General features: G+C 40.9%; 1 protein-coding gene across 11 annotated transcripts in view; it reads left to right on the top strand.

The window, feature by feature from the left end:
• The window catches only part of PTPN3 (protein tyrosine phosphatase non-receptor type 3), a 229,171-nt gene that overhangs the window by 70,322 nt on the left and 139,007 nt on the right, over nt 1-19,842 (top strand). For all 11 annotated transcript variants that reach the window (XR_009758410.1, XR_009758412.1, XR_009758411.1 and 8 more), the window contains 3 exons: nt 4,210-4,364; nt 14,812-14,919; nt 15,003-15,045. Coding sequence is in view for 8 of the 11 variants with exons in the window: in XM_061589650.1 (XP_061445634.1) it covers nt 4,210-4,364; nt 14,812-14,919; nt 15,003-15,045 (306 nt within the window). In the remaining 3 variants the exon portion in view is untranslated. The remainder of the gene's footprint in view (nt 1-4,209; nt 4,365-14,811; nt 14,920-15,002; nt 15,046-19,842) is intronic.

Genomic DNA, 19,842 nt, shown 5'->3' with positions numbered 1-19,842 from the left:
TGCTTCAAAACTCAGTGAATATCTTCAACAAATCTCCAGATTCTTCTTTGAACTGTATGACAGGCTGTAATGGGTTACATAATAAAAAAGGGTATCTGTGACGAAAATGTCACTGTACAGGTGGCATTCAAAGAGTTTGTTGAAATTTGTATAAACATGACTACCAACAACTTGTGATCTCCTGTGAAGATGTGGAAGCTTAACTGCAGTTCTAAAACAGTGAAACTGCATTCTGAGGTGCTTGAGCCAAAGGAAGATTATGAATTGTTTGTGAAACTGTTGTTGATTGCCAGGTCTAAATCAAGTGTAGATCTGAAGGTTGCCTGTAACAGTTGTGAGCTTGGTGTGGTTCTGTGCACTCTCATCACAGCTAAAGGTGGTCTCATGTCACCAAAGAAGTGTGACCTTCTTGCAATTCTTGGGTCTCCAGAAGGATGAGCTAGCAGATACTGATGTACAAATGCCACAACACATGAAGTTCACAAACTTCATGGTATGGCATTGCTGCAAAGCTTTGATAAGCCTCCAATCATTCCTTCAACCATTAGAGTCCTAGTGTGGTTCCTATGATGAAGTATAAAATATGTCTTGACAGGTATGATATTTCAGTATCCCTGAAAAGTGTTACTCATACGAAATGCTTGGCAGGCAATGCAACAATTGCTACCTAAACTGACAAGCTTGGAATAAACTGGATGTGATGTGATCCGTAAGCAGATCTCCTGATATTTTCATTTTTAATTAAAAGTAGTCATTGAGGGAAGGGTGTCCAAATTTGATTGAAGGTGCAATTTCCCCAGTCTAACTTACTAGTCCCAAACCAGAGTAGAGAACGTGTTCAGTTTTCTGAATTCAAAAGGGATGATAATCAAAAGTAATACTCCTTGCTGCAACTCCAAACTGGAAAAGAACAGTAAAAGGCAGTTTTCTTTATGGCATATGCATGCACCAAGTTTTTACCTTACAGTCTAAATATATAACTGATTCTGCTTACATACTGCATCCTGTAGTACAGCCGTATCTGGGAAAGAGCTTGCAGTTTAAAACAGTTGATATAGTAAAATGCTTCTGAGATTGAGAAGTGGTGTAGTCCTGTTGTATGAGCCCTTCTGTTAATTTGTTTGTATATACTATGGTTTTGCTGTTCAAGTGGCAACAGTCTCTTAAGGAAATAACAGAATTCCTGAAGAAATGGGTGAATTGGTAGTCAATGTATGAAAAGTACAGTGTGATTTTTAAAACATGATTTAGAATCACAAGCATGGCCTTGCACAAAATGTGGCAGTGTGGAATGGCTCTGTTCAGGTTTCCATCCACCCTATTCTGTCTCCTTCACCGATTTTTCTTTTCCTTTCCTCCCATTTTGTGCCTATTGAACATGCTTGGTCCTTATTGGGCTCTTCAGGGGTTGGTTGGTTTTTCTGTTTTGGGTTCCCCTCTTATTTTTGGGGGGAGGGCACTGAAGTTGGACACACTCTTGCCTAATCTCAGGTACATTAGAACTGAATATACTCACTGAGCATGGAATGTTGGCTGACTGTTAGTGGTAGAGAAAAAAATGTGTTTTTTTAGTGGAGAACAGAGTGGCTGGAACCATGAACACAGTCACTCCACACTGGAACATGAGTGAAATGGTGTCTAATCACACAGGGCTCACTTTGTTTAAACACAGATGCTACTGTCAAGAGTTGGGGTGCTCTTGAGACAATATTGATTAGTTTTCTGAGTGCCAATGCTTATGTATCCAAAAATACACCATCTACAAAGATGGTTGGCAGACTCTAGGTAACCCAGAGGTTTAGTTGTGGTAAAAATATCTTTAGGGAAAAAAACCAGAAGGGGGAATGCCAAAGTAATCCTCTAGGACCTCAGTGGTATGGACTGTAGAGGTTGAAGGGGGGGGTGTAATCTGGGTGGAACAGAATCCAATGGCTTGAGAGGAACAGAAACAAATATAAAAAGGATAAAATAAACCATTTCATTGTCTGAATAGACTGACACTGAAAACTACCTTGAAGTATCCCCAGGGAAAGAAGACAGACCATACATCAATACACAAATCTAAGATTCTTAATGGCCTGTTTTTATCTTTCCCAATTTCAGGTTTTCTTTCTTAATTTGTGTATGTGTGTGGACACTCACGTGTGTGGATGCTCTATCTCAGTTGCATTAAATATTTTTTTCCATTGATTCCCAAACAATGAGATGGTTCTTCCTTTTTTTCTTTCTTTCTCCTAAGCTGCCCACCTGTTCTAGTCAGACCATTCGTTTTCCTCTTTCCTCCCATTTATCAGGTATCTCAACATTCTGTACCACTGAGTTATCGTTAGGCTCTTCTGAGGTTCGCCACTCCCTTAGGATTTTTTTCAAAGGTTTTTTTGTATTTGGATTATATTTGTGGTCACTGTGTGTGGTCAGGCAGTACAAAACATCAGTAGGCTAACAAGAGGTGGAAGTGTTGGGTGGGTAGGGGATAAGAGAGAATACAACTTTTGTGTGCGTGAAAGAGTGGACCCCCATCCTTTAAAAAAAAAAAACTCATTTAAAAATAACTTACGCATACTGTCTCTTTCAGGAAGAGTGAAATACATAAAAGTGGTGTGTTCGTAATGTTATAGCCAATTACATACACTGCCACAAAACTCCTAGATCAAAGAGTCAAAGGTAGTAATATTAACGACGATGGGTTTGCTATTTTGTTTGTCTAGATTGCTAAGCAAGCAACACTTTTGAGACCAAACCAGGCATCTACCAGGCATGTTGTTTTATAATACACAGCCTCCAACTCTTGCTTCTTGCTTGTCATGCCATTTGAACTTGTACTCTTGGTTTGTTTCCCCCAAACAAACTGCAAGCAGCAATTATCAACTGCTTAATAATTTTAAAAAATCTTTAAATGGTGTGCATAAAACACTATAAAAGAAGCATAAATAATAATCAGATAAAATCAGTAACTGTGTTTGGATAGGTTAGCTGAAATTAAACCATAGCTTGTTTAAAACTGGTTTAATGTGAAATGCGAACTGTGCCTCTGATAAGAGAACAGAGAAGAATTCAGTTTTTAAGGAAATAATTCTTCAGCAGTTGTCGAGTGATTTAAACAAATCTGCTACCATAAGGAAACATCTAGATAAATAGAAATGTAATTCTTTTGAGGTACTTGAAACACATTGCTATGTATTTTACATCTGTCAGAAGTCCATGTAAGTTTATAAGCTCACTGAAATATGAATTTTGTGCAGTATATTCTGTAGAGTAAGCAAATCTATTTCCCCCCCCTTCCAATTCCTATCGTACTTTTACTTTTGAGCAAAGCTATCGTATCTACAGTTCAGAGGAGGTGACAGGGAAATATACGTGGAGAACTCGTACTCTCTAAGGTAAAATACTGGTGCCAAATGCATATATGTCTTCTTATTTGGATTCTAGAAATACCTGCAGCTCTGTACACGTTAAAGGTCATTCAGCAATTACATGAAGTAGTTGTCTGCATTTTTATATTTCTTCCTTCCTGTACTCATTCTCTGACAATGTGTATTATATACTTGCTTGAACTGTTTTTCTGTTTGTGAAAAACTGGATTTGATAACTTTCTGTATGTATAAATTGTAAAGGTTTTCTTTTCAAGAAATTACAATGAATCTGAAGATATAGGTGGCAGCTTTGTATTTTAAGCTCAGTAGTATTCCCAGATATAAAACATGCTCATGACAGCTGAACCTTGTTTTTGAATCTGTGTAAAATGTGAAGATCCTAATCTGGTTTTATGAAGGCAAGCTGCACCTCCATCATTCATGACTAAAAAGATCCAGAACACTGTCTTCCTGCTTTTTCAATTTTGCAGTAATTAAAGAGGGAATTCTTGGGTGTTTTTTTGGTTTAGCTGCTCAACTGGTAGTGAGGGATGCACAGTAATCTACTTATTACTAGAAATTCTTTTTGAGTTTTATTTAAATGCAAAGACTGAGCTAAAATATTTTAACTACAAAACCACTATTGGTCTCTGACTGAATTTTACAGGATAGAGCTTGGAAAAGTTACTTTTTTGAACTACAGCTCCCATCAGCCTAATCCAGTGGCCATGTTGCCTAGGGCTGATGGGAGTTGTAGTTCAAAAAAGTAACTTTTCCAAGCTCTGGTTTGTGTATAGTCGAGAGTGTAATATGTCTGATATATGAGAAGCTATACTTAAGACTTTTTTCTTTGCAGGTTGTTCAACAATAGTTATGAACTCCCGGTTACGAGCACTAGGTGGGAGAATAAATAACATTCGAGCATCAGAACTACCAAAGGAAGGAACACGATCTGAGATCATTTGCAGTGTCCGCTTTCTGGATGGCTCTGTGCAAAGCTTCAAAGTTAGCGTAAGTTTTGAACTTTTTGAAACATCTTTAGTCTGGATTCAGTTACTGAAAAGGTGAAGTCTGTACAAAGTGGAAAGTGTTTCTCCCCCCCCCCCCAAAGGAATCTTCCTTGATCAGAAAATCCATCTTTCCACTGTAGAAATCATGGAGATAAATTACAGTAATCTATATATTTTCAACATTAATTAATATTTATTGACTGGTGTTTTTCTTAAAAGTATGGAAATTAAGCCCTTGGAGTTAGCTGTCCAAAATAAACTGAATGAATAAATAAGTAAAAATAAAATCAAAATCTTTTATAAAGATTACAATATTTTCTACACCATAAAACTTTATGCCTTCAACGCAAGTATTAATCTAGATGCTGTCATTGTTATGTGGGTTTTCAGCACAAATCCGCTCATTTGCAATATGAGGTCAGAATGCAGTCAGAAGCAAAAGAACATCTATATCACAGGTCGTAGCTGGTGTACCAGCCTAAGTTGAGAAAAGGTACTATGGGGCAGGGAGGCCTCTTATGCGTCTGGTGTCTAAGATGAATAATTGAGCACCCCCAGATTATGTTCCTGGCCCATTAAGGGGAGTGCAAGCTCCTCTAGAACAGGATGCACATCACTCACCTGAATGGAAAACCATCTACTAGTAGTACCTGTGCTTTGCGTCTGGATTAAGCTTCAGTTTATTGGCCCTCATCTAGCCCGTTACTGCTTCCAGGCACTGTCTTAGCACTCCTGCCTCCTCACTTGCATTAGGTGAAAAGAGACATAGAGTTTAGTGTCATCCATGTACTGATTATATTTCATCCCAAATCTCTGGATGAACCCATTCAGTGGTTTCATTTAGAGATTTAAAAAAACATGGAGACAACTGTGGAGCTTCAAAACAAATATCAAGGAATGGATGGGCAATCCCCCTGCACCACCTTAAAGAACTGGCTATCCGGATAGGGGCTGAGCCACTGAAAAGCACCCCCAACTTGGACAACCTTTCCAGTTTGATACCGTGGTCAATAATATCAAAAGCCATAGAAAGGTTTAGGAGAATCACCAGAGTTGCACACACCCTGTCTCTCCTCTGGAAAAGGTCATTATCTTGCAGGGCAAGCAAGGCAATTTCCATGCCAAAGTTAAACCAGAAACCTAATTGAAATATCTTTAGAAACTAGTGAACTTGCTCAGTGTGCTATTGAGTTGATGTATGTGAAGTACTTTCAAATGTCAATAGCAGCCCCAAAATGTAATGGGGAACAAATCTTTAGAGCACATGGTATAAAGCTCTGAAAGGCAGTATCTTGGATCCATTGGGATAAAACAGAATTTGGATTCTTGTAACCCAAAGGGAAAAAAGTAAGATACTGGCATATGTTAAGTACAAAATTTGTTTTCCAGGAAATTCTTCCAATAATTTATATTTAGTGTGTGAAGATTTCATATAACAGGCTTAGAAACTACCCTCCAAGAATAACAATTGCAATCAATAAGTTCTAGCTGAAAACCAAGCTGTATCTTTTCCTGAAGTAGAACCAACTTCTGTCCTGATGGCATACATTTGTGTGCACCAAGCATTTTACACGCACAAAAAGACAGAACCACCTGAAGTTTAGAATTTACCCTGCAATATGTATCTGCACTCTAAATAAAAGTTCGGGTTAGGTTTAGGACATAAAAAATGGAAACATTGGCTCGTATGATGGAGCCAATCAGCTTTGGCTGGTGGGTTGGCTAGGAGAAGACTGGAGAGAGAACTTCGACAAAACATTGTGCAGATCTATGACTGTGGATCCAGAACATAAGAACATAAGAAGAGCCTGCTGGATCAGGCCAGTGGCCCATCTAGTCCAGCATCCTGTTCTCACAGTGGCCAACCAGGTGCCTGGGGGAAGCCCACAAGCAGGACCCGAGTGCAAGAACACTCTCCCCTCCTGAGGCTTCCGGCAGCTGGTTTTCAGAAGCATGCTGCCTCTGACTAGGGTGGCACATCATAGCCATCACGGCTAGTAGCCATTGATAGCCCTGTCCTCCATGAATTTGTCTAATCTTCTTTTAAAGCCATCCAAGCTGGTGGCCATTACTGCATCTTGTGGGAGCAAATTCCATAGTTTAACTGTGCGCTGAGTAAAGAAGTACTTCCTTTTGTCTGTCCTGAATCTTCCGACATTCAGCTTCTTTGAATGTCCCCGAGTTCTTGTATTATGAGAGAGGGAGAAGCACTTTTCTCTATCCACTTTCCCAATGCCATGCATAATTTTATACACTTCTATCATGTCTCCTCTGACCCATCTTTTCTCTAAACTAAAAAGCCCCAAATGCTGCAACCTTTCCTCATAAGGGAGTCGCTCCATCCCCTTGATCATTCTGGTTGCCCTCTTCTGAACCTTTTCCAACTCTATAATATCCTTTTTGAGATGAGGTGACCAGAACTGTACACAGTATTCCAAATGGAGCCGCACCATAGATTTATACAACGGCATTATGATATCGGCTGTTTTATTTTCAATACCTTTCCTAATTATCGCTAGCATGGAATTTGCCTTTTTCACAGCGGCCGCACACTGGGTCGACATTTTCATTGTGCTGTCCACTACAACCCCGAGGTCTCTCTCCTGGTCGGTCACCGCCAGTTCAGACCCCATGAGCGTATATGTGAAATTCAGATTTTTTGCTCCAATATGCATAATTTTACATTTGTTTATATTGAATTGCATTTGCCATTTTTCCGCCCATTCACTCAGTTTGGAGAGATCTTTTTGGAGCTCTTCGCAATCCCTTTTTGTTTTAACAACCCTGAACAATTTAGTGTCGTCAGCAAACTTGGCCACTTCACTGCTCACTCCTAATTCTAGGTCATTAATGAACAAGTTGAAAAGTACAGGTCCCAATACCGATCCTTGAGGGACTCCACTTTCTACAGTCCTCCATTGGGAGAACTGTCCGTTTATTCCTACTCTCTGCTTTCTGCTTCTTAACCAATCCCTTATCCACAAGAGGACCTCTCCTCTTATTCCATGACTGCTAAGCTTCCTCAGAAGTCTTTGGTGAGGTACCTTGTCAAATGCTTTTTGAAAGTCTAAGTACACTATATGTCCACTGGATCACCTCTATCTATATGCTTGTTGACACTCTCAAAGAATTCTAATAGGTTACTGAGACAGGACTTTCCCTTGCAGAAGCCAGGCTGGCTCTGCTTCAGCAAGGCTTGTTCTTCTATGTGCTTAGTTAATCTAGCTTTAATAATACTTTCTACCAGTTTCCCAGGGACAGAAGTTAAGCTAACTGGCCTGTAATTTCTAGGATCCCCTCTGGATCCCTTTTTGCATATTGGCGTTACATTTGCCACTTTCCAGTCCTCGGGCATGGAGGAGGACCCAAGGGACAAGTTACATATTTTAGTTAGCAGATCAGCAATTTCACATTTGAGTTCTTTGAGAACTCTCGGGTGGATGCCATCCGGGCCCGGTGATTTGTCAGTTTTTATATTGTCCATTAAGCCTAGAACTTCCTCTCTCATTACCACTATTTGTCTCAGTTCCTCAGAATCCCTTCCTGCAAATGTTAGTTCAGGTTCAGGGATCTGCCCTGTATCTTCCACTGTGAAGACAGATGCAAAGAATTCATTTAGCTTCTCTGCAATCTCCTTATCGTTCTTTAGTACACCTTTGACTCCCTTATCATCCAAGGGTCCAGTCGCCGGCCTCCCTAGATGGTCTCCCGCTTTGAATGTATTTATAGAATTTTTTGTTGTTGTTTTTTATGTTCTTAGCAATGTGCTCCTCAAATTCTTTTTTAGCATCCCTTATTGTCTTCTTGCATTTCTTTTGCCAGAGTTTGTGTTCTTTTTTATTTTCTTCATTCGGACAAGACTTCCGTTTTCTGAAGGAAGACTTTTTGCCTCTAAGAGCTTCCTTGACTTTGCTCGTTAACCATGCTGGCATCTTCTTGGCCCTGGCGGTACCTTTTCTGATCTGCGGTATGCACTCCAGTTGAGCTTCTAATATAGTGTTTTTAAACAACTTCCAAGCATTTTCGAGTGATGTGACCCTCTGGACTTTGTTTTTCAGCTTCCTTTTTACCAATCCCCTCATTTTTGTGAAGTTTCCTCTTTTGAAGTCAAATGTGACCGTGTTGGATTTTCTTGGCAATTGGCCATTTACATGTATGTTTAATTTAATAGCACTGTGGTCACTGCTCCCAATTGGTTCAACAACACTTACATCTCGCACCAGGTCCCGGTCCCCACTGAGGATTAAGTCCAGGGTTGCCGTCCCTCTGGTCGGTTCCATGACCAACTGGTCTAGGGCATAGTCATTTAGAATATCTACAAACTTTGCTTCTTTGTCGTGACTGGAACACATGTCACCCATTACTACCACATTTCCTAGTTTGGATGCTTCCTCAATTTCATATCTCATCTCCAGGTCTCCCTGAGCATTTTGATCAGGGGGACGATAGATCGTTCCCAGTATTAAGTCCCTCCTGGGGCATGGTATCACCACCCACAACGATTCTGTGGAGGAGTCCACCTCTTTTGGGGTTTCGAGGTTGCTGGATTCAATGCCTTCTTTCACATTAGAGCAACTCCGCCACCAATACGTCCTTCCCTGTCCTTCTGATATAGTTTATATCCAGGGATAACCGTATCCCACTGGTTTTCTCCATTCCACCAGGTCTCCGTTATGCTCACTATATCAATGCTCTCCTCTAAGACCAAGCACTCGCCAGTTCTCCCATCTTGGTTCGGAGGCTCCTAGCATTAGCGTACAGGCACTTGTAAGCAGTGTCTCTTTTCAAGTGACTTTGGCACTTGTGGTTTGGCCTGTGGTAATTTTGCTCTTCTGAATTTATATCCTGTGCCCCTGCTCTCACAATGCCTACTTCTAGGCCTACCCCTTTTAAAATTTCATAATTTCTTTGGTTTTTATCCCAGGGGGGAGGTTTATTCCGAACCGGACCTTCCTCAGCTCCTGTCGCGTTTCCCCCCTCAGTCAGTTTAAAAGCTGCTCTGCTACCTTTTTAATTTTAAGTGCCAGCAGTCTGGTTCCATTCTGGTTCAAGTGGAGCCCGTCCCTTTTGTACAGGCCCGGCTTGTCCCAAAATGTTCCCCAGTGCCTAACAAATCCAAACCCTTCCACCCGACACCATCGTCTCATCCATGCATTGAGACTGCAAAGCTGGGCCTGTCTGGCTGGTCCTGCGTGTGGAACCGGTAGCATTTCAGAGAAAGCCACCTTGGAGGTCCTGGCTTTCAGCATCCTACCTAGCAACCTAAATTTTGCTTCCAGGACCTCATGGCTGCATTTCCCCATGTTGTTGGTGCCAACGTGCACCACGACCACTGACTCCTCTCCAGCATTGTCTACCAAACTATCTAAACGACGGGCGATATCCACAACCTTCGCACCAGGCAGGCAAAACACCTTGCGGTCTACACACCCATCACACACTCCACTGTCTATGTTCCTAATGATCGAATCACCCACTACAAGGATCCCTCCACCCCCTGGAGATACATCCTCGGCACGAGAGGATAGCTGCTCATCCCCCAAGGAATGGGTCCCTTCTAAGGGATCGTTTCCCTCTTCCTCAGCTGGATGCTCTCCTTCCCTGAGACCATCGTTCTCCATGATAGCAGGAGAGCTATCATCGTTGGAGTGGGACACAGCTATAACGTCCCTGAAGGCCTCCTCCACACACCTCTCTGTCTCTCTCAGCTTTTCCAGGTCCGCCACCTTGGCCTCAAGGAAATGAAGTCATTCCCGGAGAGCCAGGAGCTCATTGCACCGAGAGCACACCCACGACTTCTGTCCAACAGGCAGATAGTCGTACATGCTGCAGGCGGTGCAAAACACTGGAAAGTCCCCACACCCCTGCTGGCTTCTTACCTGCATAGTTTTGTTTAAGGTTTATTACGTCAGTGGGTTGGAGACTGCGGTTTAGTTGAGGTTACGGGCAGAGTGGGGGGCCCTGGCCTCCTCGCCCTGCTGCTGAACTCGCTCTGCTGTTTACCTCGCCTTGACAGTTTGTCAGCTGGGGCTCTCTCTAGCTCGTGGAGCAGGCTCCCTCGCTAGGGTGCTCTGACTTTATATGTGTGGCTGGTTCCTCCCAGCTACTGCTGCCAGCCAGTGATGTGTTACTTGAGGCTGATGGCTCAACTATCAGCTGGGGCTTAACTCTTTAGGATTATCTCAGGCTTCCTTCCTTTGAAGGCAGGAAGGCAGGCTTCCTTCCTGAGCGAGGGGTGGGGCTGTTTAAGCTTTTGGCTGCTTTTAATCTAAGCAAGGGTCTGCAACTTCCAGGCAAGTCTTTTTTGTTTGTTGTTTTCCCACCTAGAACAGCCTGACCTTTCTTTAACCTAGGGAAACAGAGCTTGTGGTTGTGTTTCAGAAAGGCTGAAGCTGCCCTTTTTAGCAAGTGTTACATAACTTTCACCCTGGGGCAAATATCCTCTTTTGGGGCAAGATGCTTGAGAGGGTGGTGGCAGCCCAGCTTCAGGCATGGTTGGCATGGTTGGAGGAAACTGTTTACTTGGGATCCATTCCAGTCTGGCTTCAGGCCTGATTGTGGTCCTGAAACTGCATTGGTTGATGATATTTGCTGGTAGAGGTGGGGGGAGTGTGACCCTGCTTGTTCTTCATGATCTCTTGGTGGTTTTCGATACTGTTGACTACAGTATAATTCTGGAGCGTCTCAGGGAGATAGTGGTTGGAGGCACTGTGCTTCAGTGGTTCCGCTCCTACCTCCAGGGCTGTGTCCAGAAAGTAGCTATTGTTCGGCACCATGGGAGTTGTTCCTGTCTGTTCCATCTGAATCGGGAGAGATGGTTGAAGTGTCAGAGTGTTGCTTAGAGGTGTTGATGGGCTGGATATGGGCAAATACATTGAGGTGGAATCCTGAAAAGATTCCCAAGTTCTCGTGTCTGGGAAGCGGACGGGGCTGCACTCCTCTGGAAGGAGCAGGTTCGTAGCGGCCTCAGTGGCTAGGAATGCCTTTTCCCCCCAGCTCCAGCAGGTTTGCCATCTTCAGCCCCTTTTGGACAGAGATGACTTGGCCATAGTATTCCATGCTCTGGTAACTTCCAGATTGGATTATTTCAATGCACTCTATGTGGGGCTGTCCTTGAAGATGACTCGGAAGCTAGCTGGTCCAAAATGCAGCAGCCAGATTACTAGCTGCAGTTCTGTTTAGATCTCATATAATTCCTGTTTTAAAACAGCTGCATTGGTTGCCACTTCGTTTCCAGGCCCAATTCAAGGTGCTCACGTTTGTGTTTAAAGCCCCAAATGAGTTAGGCTGCAGTCCAATACATGTCTTCACAGAAGTAAGCCCCATTGGGATCATTGGGATTGTGTATTGGATTGCAGCCTTAGGCCCCAAATATCTGAAAGAGTGCCTTCTTTCCTACTGGCCCTATCAGGTGTTGAGATTGGCAGAAGGGGTCCTCATGGTAGTTGTACCACCTTCAGAAGTTGGTGTGTGTGTGGCAAACTGTTTTTAATGTATTTTATACTGTTGTGACTGACCCTAGGATCTACTGGTGAAGATTGGGTAATAAATTTGGTTATGATGATGATATTAAAACTTTGCATTTGGTGGTTATATAGGCATAATTTGAAAGAGCCTATATTATATCGGTAGCAGTATGATAAAATGTAATATAACGTAGAAATAAATAATAAGATAAATTTAGAAGCATGCAGTTGACAAAACTGACACTAGTAGAAAGCAAAACAGCTTTGGTGGGCAATTAGCATAGTTGACTAGATAATGGAATTTCCACTTGACACCTTCCTGCACTTTACTTGATTGAAAATGCTGAGCTAAATCATGCTAACACAGTTACCACCTAACACCTTCCTGCATGATACTTGAATGTTAAAAGTTGGTAGAGCATTGTTCAATTTCTCTAGGTGCTTAAAAATTAAATATAGTACTTAAATGGTTAAGTCTAAAAGCTCAAGTATTGAAATAATTTTCTTTAATAAGAACTAAAAGGGCTAAAAGTTAAAAGCATTTAAAGGGTTAACCAAACTTAAGTACTAAAATAATTCTAAGTTCAGAAATACTTCTTAAGATAGCTAAAAGTTGAAAGTTAAAGAGATCCATAGTTACCAAGATCCCTTAGTCCCAGTGGAGGAAGAACCAGCAATGATCAGAAATGAAGATGGAGTGCTGGGGTGCAGATTCCCAGCCTCTCGCAGCAGTGTCTCCTGCAGCAGTACCTCTCAGCCATTGTTCTTAAAGCAAGTCACCGTTTGCATCACAGGCATACAATTGTTACGACATGACTAATAAATGACTGCCAAGTGAGGACTTTGTTGTTACCCTCATCAACTGAAGTGCTGTTCATGAGACATCCAAGCAAACTGTTCTCTCAGTTAGCATCTGAGTTTTGTTCTTCAGGTTGACTTCTTGTCAGCAGGTTGTCAGGGCCTTTAATCCAAACAACCTTAGCTGTTTCTCTGTAGCTTCTCAGTAAGCAAGATGCAAACATGGAAGGCCATCTTTTTAATCACAGGGCTCATATTTAGCTTCCAGTGCTTTTTGTTTAAGGTGTTCTAAGACTTGGGCATACAATATGAGTCTGGGGTCTTCTTTTGTGATCGCATTGACAGAAACATTGTTTAGCTTTATGAGGCTGGGGATAGATTATTTATTTATTTATTTATTTATTTATTTATTTATTTATTTATTTATTAAATTTATATACCGCCCGACTAGCAATAGCTCTCTGGGCGGTGAACGTAAAATAGCATAAAAATACAATGAATAACAAAATAATACTAAATAATACAATCAACAATCCAATCCATTTTTAAAAGTAAATCAGTGTAACTTAAAATGCTTCAGAGAATAGGAAGGTTTTGACCTGGCGCCGGAAGGAGAGCAGAGTCGGCGCCAGGCGTACTTCCTCGGGGAGACTGTTCCATAGTTCGGGGGCCACCACTGAGAAGGCCCTAGATCTTGTCATCACTCTCCGGGCCTCCCTGTGAGTTGGAACCCGGAGGAGGGCCTTCGTAGCAGAACGTAGTGCACGGGCCGGTTCATATCGGAAGAGATGACATATCGGAAAAGATAACATTTTTTAAGAAATATGAAAGTAGCTTGAGAGAATAATTGCTTTCCAAAGTGTGTACGTGTTTCTGTTGTCCTCTCTCCTTTGGGTCAAACAGGATTTTTAGGGTTTTGAAACAATACTAATGGTGAAAATAGGATAAGAGTTTACAGTAATCACTCTTTCAAACTTCTGTTCTCTGAAGAATCTGTTGCCTGTCTTCAACCTTAGACTTCAGCAGGTAATCATTAAATTGATACAAGGAAAATTGGAAGAGTTCATTCTGAAAGTTGTGCTTTAGACAGAAAATTGTTCCTTTTTCCCTTAAACCTTAAAATAAAGTAGAAACTGAAGTTTGGATAAATTCTCTGACCACTTGAATGCTGACTTTTTAATTTTTAGAAGTACATTCTTAGAACTTCATGTTTGTGTAGGGGATGATTGCTAACTAAGAAGCTTCCAACCATATATGTCTGCCTACAGGAAAAGTGTGTGTGTACTGCAATATTTTTCAGAATAATTCTGGTACCTGTATTTTTTCATTTTTCAGTTGTCTCAAGGCCTGTGCAGGTGTTACCAGTAGGAAAATGTAAGCACATAAGGGGGAGCAGCAGGTGTGAACACACTAGTTCCACTCTTCCCCATAGTGTTTCTTGCTTTCCAACCTGACCAGTATCATTTAGCTTGAAGGATACAAAAGTCTTCCCACTTCAGGTAGTTGCTTTCTATGAGTTGGAAGATGATTGAAATGTACAAGAACGTGGGGTGGAGCTAGCATGTCACTCACATTTGTTTCCCTTTTGGTAACACCTGCCTAGGGCTTCAATCTCATCAATGAGGGATGCTGTATCATCATCATCATCATCACCATCTTGTTTTATTAACACCAGGCAGGTGCCTTTGCTGTGTTCTTTTTGCTGCCTGCTTAAAACACTGGTTTAGGCAAACCTAACTAGGCACATAGTTGCTGATGTGTTGTAATCTCTTTTTAGCTCACTGTTAATTTTAATTGTCTTTTAAATGTTCTTAAATACTTGGTTTTAACTGTTTTCATGGATAATTTTATTTTTTTGTAAACTGCTTAGAGGTTTTATTAGAATCAAATTGTATGTACATTTTGTTAAATGAATACCTGCCCTTCACCCTAAGGTCCCTTGCTGTGCACATTAAAATTGCAAATAATTGTTTTGTGTGTGAATAAGTTAATGTGGTGCAAGTGTAAGCATGTGGACAGGTTCTGGCTTGCAGCTGAGTTATCACCAGGTTTATGAAGAGAGCTTGACATTGATTGTAACGCTTCCATTTATTCCTAGTAAAAATCTCAGACTTCATTTTTGAAATATCTCTGTGGCAAAGGTATTAGATGATTTTACTAAATACTTTTGCTTTTACTTTTCAGAAACAAGATACTGGTCAGGTGTTGTTGGATTTTGCCTTTAATCACTTGGCTATGACAGAGAAGGAATATTTTGGTTTACAGCACTGTGAAGAGTCAGCAGATTCACCAGTAAGGAAACATATTAACATTTTAAGATCTAAAAAACTTGCAGTCAACAAGCAGCCTAACTTAAAAATGTTTCATTTTTGCAGAGATGGCTTGAATCTGGTAAACTTGTTCGGAAACAGCTAAAAGGTAATGCTTTAAAATCTCTTGTTTTCTTTAGCCATAAACGTTTTTGTAGAGAGACTATCATAAAACTGTTACCATGGTTCATGGTACTGGTAAAAGACTAATAATGTTCAGTAGGATCCTGTGGACAACTTTGTAATACGAAATACTAAAGTTGGGGGAGTAGATGATTGGTATTCACACAAGTGCCCTGCTAGGTCATACCAAAGGCTTATCTAGTCCAGTATTCTATTTTTCACACTGACCATCCAGATGTCTGTGGGAAGCCCACAAGTATGACAGGAGTGCAATAGAAGCAATTGGCATTCAAAGGAGTGCCACATTTTATTCTGAAAGTAGTGCACAACCATTGTGGCCTAATAGCTTTATGCTCCATGAATTTGTCTACAGCCTTTTTAAAGCTATCCAAGTTGGTGTCCATTACTAAATCTTGTAGTGAATTTCATAATTTAACTATGCACTGTGTAAAGAACTGCCTTCAGTATCTCAGGCTTCAGCTTCATTCGGTTCTAGTATTATAGAGAGGGAGAGAAAAACATCTGTCTTGCTTTCTCCGCTCCATAATTTCAGATGTCCCCCCCCTTACTTGTCTTTTCTCTAAACTAAAAAGTCCCCAGTGTTGTAACCTTTCCTCATAAGAGAGTTTTCTCAGACCCATGATTATTTTGGTTGCTCTTTCCTGAACGTTTTCTAGCTCTGCAATATTATTGTAGAGGATACACCTTGATATACTGAATTCTGGTGACTATAACTATACACAGTATTCCAAGTGCAGTTGATTTGTATAACAACATTATGATATTGGCAGTTTTATCTTTAATCTGTTTCCTAATGATTCCTAACATGGAATTCCACCTTACTCACTGCTGCTACACATTGGGTTGACATTTTCATCAAGCTATCCACCATGACGCTACAGTGTCTTTCCTGGTCAGTCACTGCCAGTTCAGACCCCGTAAATATATATGTGAAGTTAGGACTTTTGCCCCAATGTGCATTACATTGCTTACACTGAATTGCATTTGCCTTTTTAATGCCTGTTCACCCATGTTAGAGATATCCTTTTGGAGCTCTGAACAATCCCTTTTTTGTTTTCACCACCCTGGTATCATCGGCAAACTTGGCCACCTCACTGCTGACCCCCAACTTGGGATGCAGTTCGCTGCCTAGTTCTGATCTGCTTGGATTCCGAGAGTCCGTCTTTCCTTTCTGATCCAACCTTTTTTGGTTCCCATTTGCTTTCTTGCCAATTCGCTGATTTTTTTTTAGCCAAAACCCCGTAATTATTATGCTTATGATGTTCCATGTGTTTTTCCCTATTTACGTATGTTAGGCAGATAATCACCCATTGAGTCTGTCTCTTGCCTCAGGCTAACTGATGTGCTGCTTAATGATTCATTGCCCTTCGCTATTCTTGCTGCTTTGCATACTTCTGATTTTTACCTTTGAAAAGTAGACAGCCACTATTTTAACTTCTTTTTTCCTGGTAAACTTTAGCAGTACAGATTCAAACGCCTGGGTGGGAGATCCTGTCCAAGTCTAGCTGCTCTGTACTACAGTGTAATGGGCGGAAGAAATAAAAAAAGGATGAGCTGTTGGATGTGTGATGATGATGAAAAATCTGAAAATGAAAAGCCATGTTTTGTACACTACATGAATGTGGCTTTCTTTTTACCCAATGAATGTGCAGAACTTGGGATTAGTTTTTTTTTCTTCTGCCGCCTGCTTGCTGCATTGATATTTGCGTTAACTACTCAGTTTGAATTTTATAATGACAGTGTTGAAGGACTACCCCATGGTGCACGTACACACACACACACACAAATGCACCTTAAGTCTGGGCCACTGTCCCATCCTTAACCTTACTCAGACTAAGAGTCAAGCTCAAGGTGCTGCAATTTAGTAATTTTTTTATTAATATTTTAAAAATTGTGATTATAAAAAAGGCTCTGTGACACAAGAGTCAAGCTGATGCAGTTGACAGGCAGGAATGTTGTGCGTTATATTTCTGGTCAAATCTGGTCTACTCCCTGGCTCTGGACTCTGGAGTACCTTCCTGCCTGCGGTAAGATTTTGAAATGTAATTATTTTCTAAGTTTTAACATGAGAGGGGCAGACATTTTTTAAATTCTATTATTACTACTACTGGTGTGTTGCTGCATTAGGTGTGGTCAAGCTTATATAATGGCATTGCCATTAATGCTGCTTGTGTGACCCTTACATACCTAAGCTATGTCTGTCTCTCCAATCCACTCTACCACCTCATTGAAGAAGCATCCTTTGTTTCACAACAACACAGTTGCCTTAATTGACACAGTCGCGCACACACATGCACAATTCCCCCCTGCACTGCGGTACAAATAAGCATCGTTGTCCTCCTCCTGGCAGCAGCATTCAGGATTATTTATATAACTTATAAGAGAAAGCCAAACATGCATGCAGAGTACTGAGCAGTGAATGAAGTGAATCCCTCCTATTGCAGCAAAACATAATTATTTTCGTAACTGGCATAATTGGCAGACATGACCGTTTCATATAGTAGTAATAAGTAAGGAGAAGCAGTCAGTTTTGTTCATGTATGTGTAAAATAGCATCTAAATAAGTCAGTGTGAGAAACAGCTGCAATTGATGAGATGGTTTTTTGTAATAAAATGCTGCTGCTTTGCTTGTGAACCTTAATGCCATGTCCGTACACCAGCACAATCTGCGCACTCTGCAACAAAGTGTTATTTAAGGTTCTCCACAGAACACCCATGCAGAGTGTCTGCTGTGCTGTGTCCATGGAACAAAAAGTCACAGTCTTTCACAGATGAAAATGAAAAAAATGTCATTGTGTTGAAACATCATTTGGTAGATTGTGAAAATGACATTTTCTTCTGTGATTTAGTTTGATAATGAATAATGACTAAAATGATTACTTAACGTAAACATTATTTAAGGAACACAAGAACTGGAGAACAAACACACTAAAAAAAATAAAAAGAATCAGCGTGAATGTTAATGTCCATTTCTGTGAATTAACACAACAAAGAGAAAATTGGAGGGAGGTTACTGGATGTAAATGGCTATCATTATCACCTACACAGCCATCAAGAATACATCAATTTAGAGGACAGCCATTTACAAAGATAATAACATAAAATTCGGAGTGGATTTTTTTAAAAAAAAAATCTGTGCTGATGACAACCACAACCCACTGCAAGGAATCAGTGCTGGTCTGAAAAGTCAGTGGACTGTTGGATTGAATCGAAATTAGGTACTAAGTCCAATTTAGCGGATATTCATCCGCATCCCTACCCCCAACTCCAGGTCATTTATGAACAAGTTAAAAAGCGCTGGTCCCAGTACTTATCTTTGAGGGACCCTACTTCTCTCATTTATCCCAACTGTCTGCTTCCTGTTCTTTAACCAGTTACTGATCCATGAGAGGACCTATTCTCTTATCCTGTGACTGCTAAGCTTCCTGTATAGTCAGACAGATAGGCGTCTAACAAATAAAATTTATTATTATTTTTATTAAGAGTCTTTTTAAAAAAATGTTTTTGTTTCTATTGCAAATATAACAAAGAAAAACAAGAAAGAAATACAGTCAGATGACATTAACAATAGAAATATTCTACAGATCCTGGCTTAAACATATAAATTAATTCACGAATAGGCAAAATAAAACCTTGCGGTTTAAGAACATACGTATAGCCAATAGATATTTCTATCAAACTTTAAAAAGCAGGGAAATTGGGCAGCTATAGTGAATGCGCCAGGGAAGCAGGAGACCTGAACTCCTCTCTGAAATATTGTACTGCCTACAAATTTGTAAAAATGCAAACACAACTTGGGTTGGTCTTTGGATTGCCACCACTCACCATATGTTCAGAGGCACACGTTACCAAATTTTTCCAAGCTGCACAGGAAGTGGATTGGATTGTGAAGGGTAAGAGTAGGAAGGTGGAGAAGGGAGGGGAGGAGATTGGGCAGAGGAAAAGCCCCTTTCCTTTCCAAAAGGAAAACATTGTTAACAGTATCATTATTTTTCAGGGTTTTTCCTGTCTTTTTATTCTATAGCAGACACATGTACTCTCCCACCCAAATTTAAACCAAAGCTATCCCTGGCCACATGGATACCAAACATTTATTCCACTTTAAACCAGTAATGATTTGAAACGAATGCTGATGAAAGTTAAAGAGGAAAGCACAAAAGCAGGACTACAGCTGAACGCCAAGAAGACTAAAGTAATGACAACAGAAGATTTATGTACAGTAGGGCCCCGCTTCCCGGCGCTCAGCTAATGTGGCGGCTTCCCTCCCCACTTTTAAAGCCGCTTTTGCGGCATTTTTGCGTGACGCACCCCCATTAAAGTCAATGGGGTTCCGCTTTACGGCAGGGATCTGGAACGGAACCCGACGTATAAGCGGGGCCCTACTGTAACTTTAAGGTTGACAACGAGGACATTGAACTTGTCAAGGATTATAAATACCTCGGCACAGTCATTAACCAAAATGGAGACAGTAGTCAAGAAATCAGAAGAAGGCTAGGACTGGTGAGGGCAGCTGTGAGAGAACTAGAAAAGGTCCTCAAATGCAATGATGTATCACTGAACACTAACATCAGGATCATTCAGACCATGGTATTCCCGATCTCTATGTATGGCTGTGAAAGTTGGACAGTGAAAAAAGCAGTTAAGAGACAAATCCTCTCATTTGAAATGTGGTGTTGGAGGAGAGCTTTGCGGATATAATGGACTGTGAAAAAGACAAATAATTGGGTGTTAGAACAAATTAAACCAGAACTGTCACTAGAAG

Source organism: Rhineura floridana, chromosome 11 (assembly GCF_030035675.1).
Source record: "Rhineura floridana isolate rRhiFlo1 chromosome 11, rRhiFlo1.hap2, whole genome shotgun sequence".
Taxonomy (NCBI): domain Eukaryota; kingdom Metazoa; phylum Chordata; class Lepidosauria; order Squamata; family Rhineuridae; genus Rhineura; species Rhineura floridana.
This window is presented reverse-complemented; position numbering and strand designations above follow the sequence as displayed.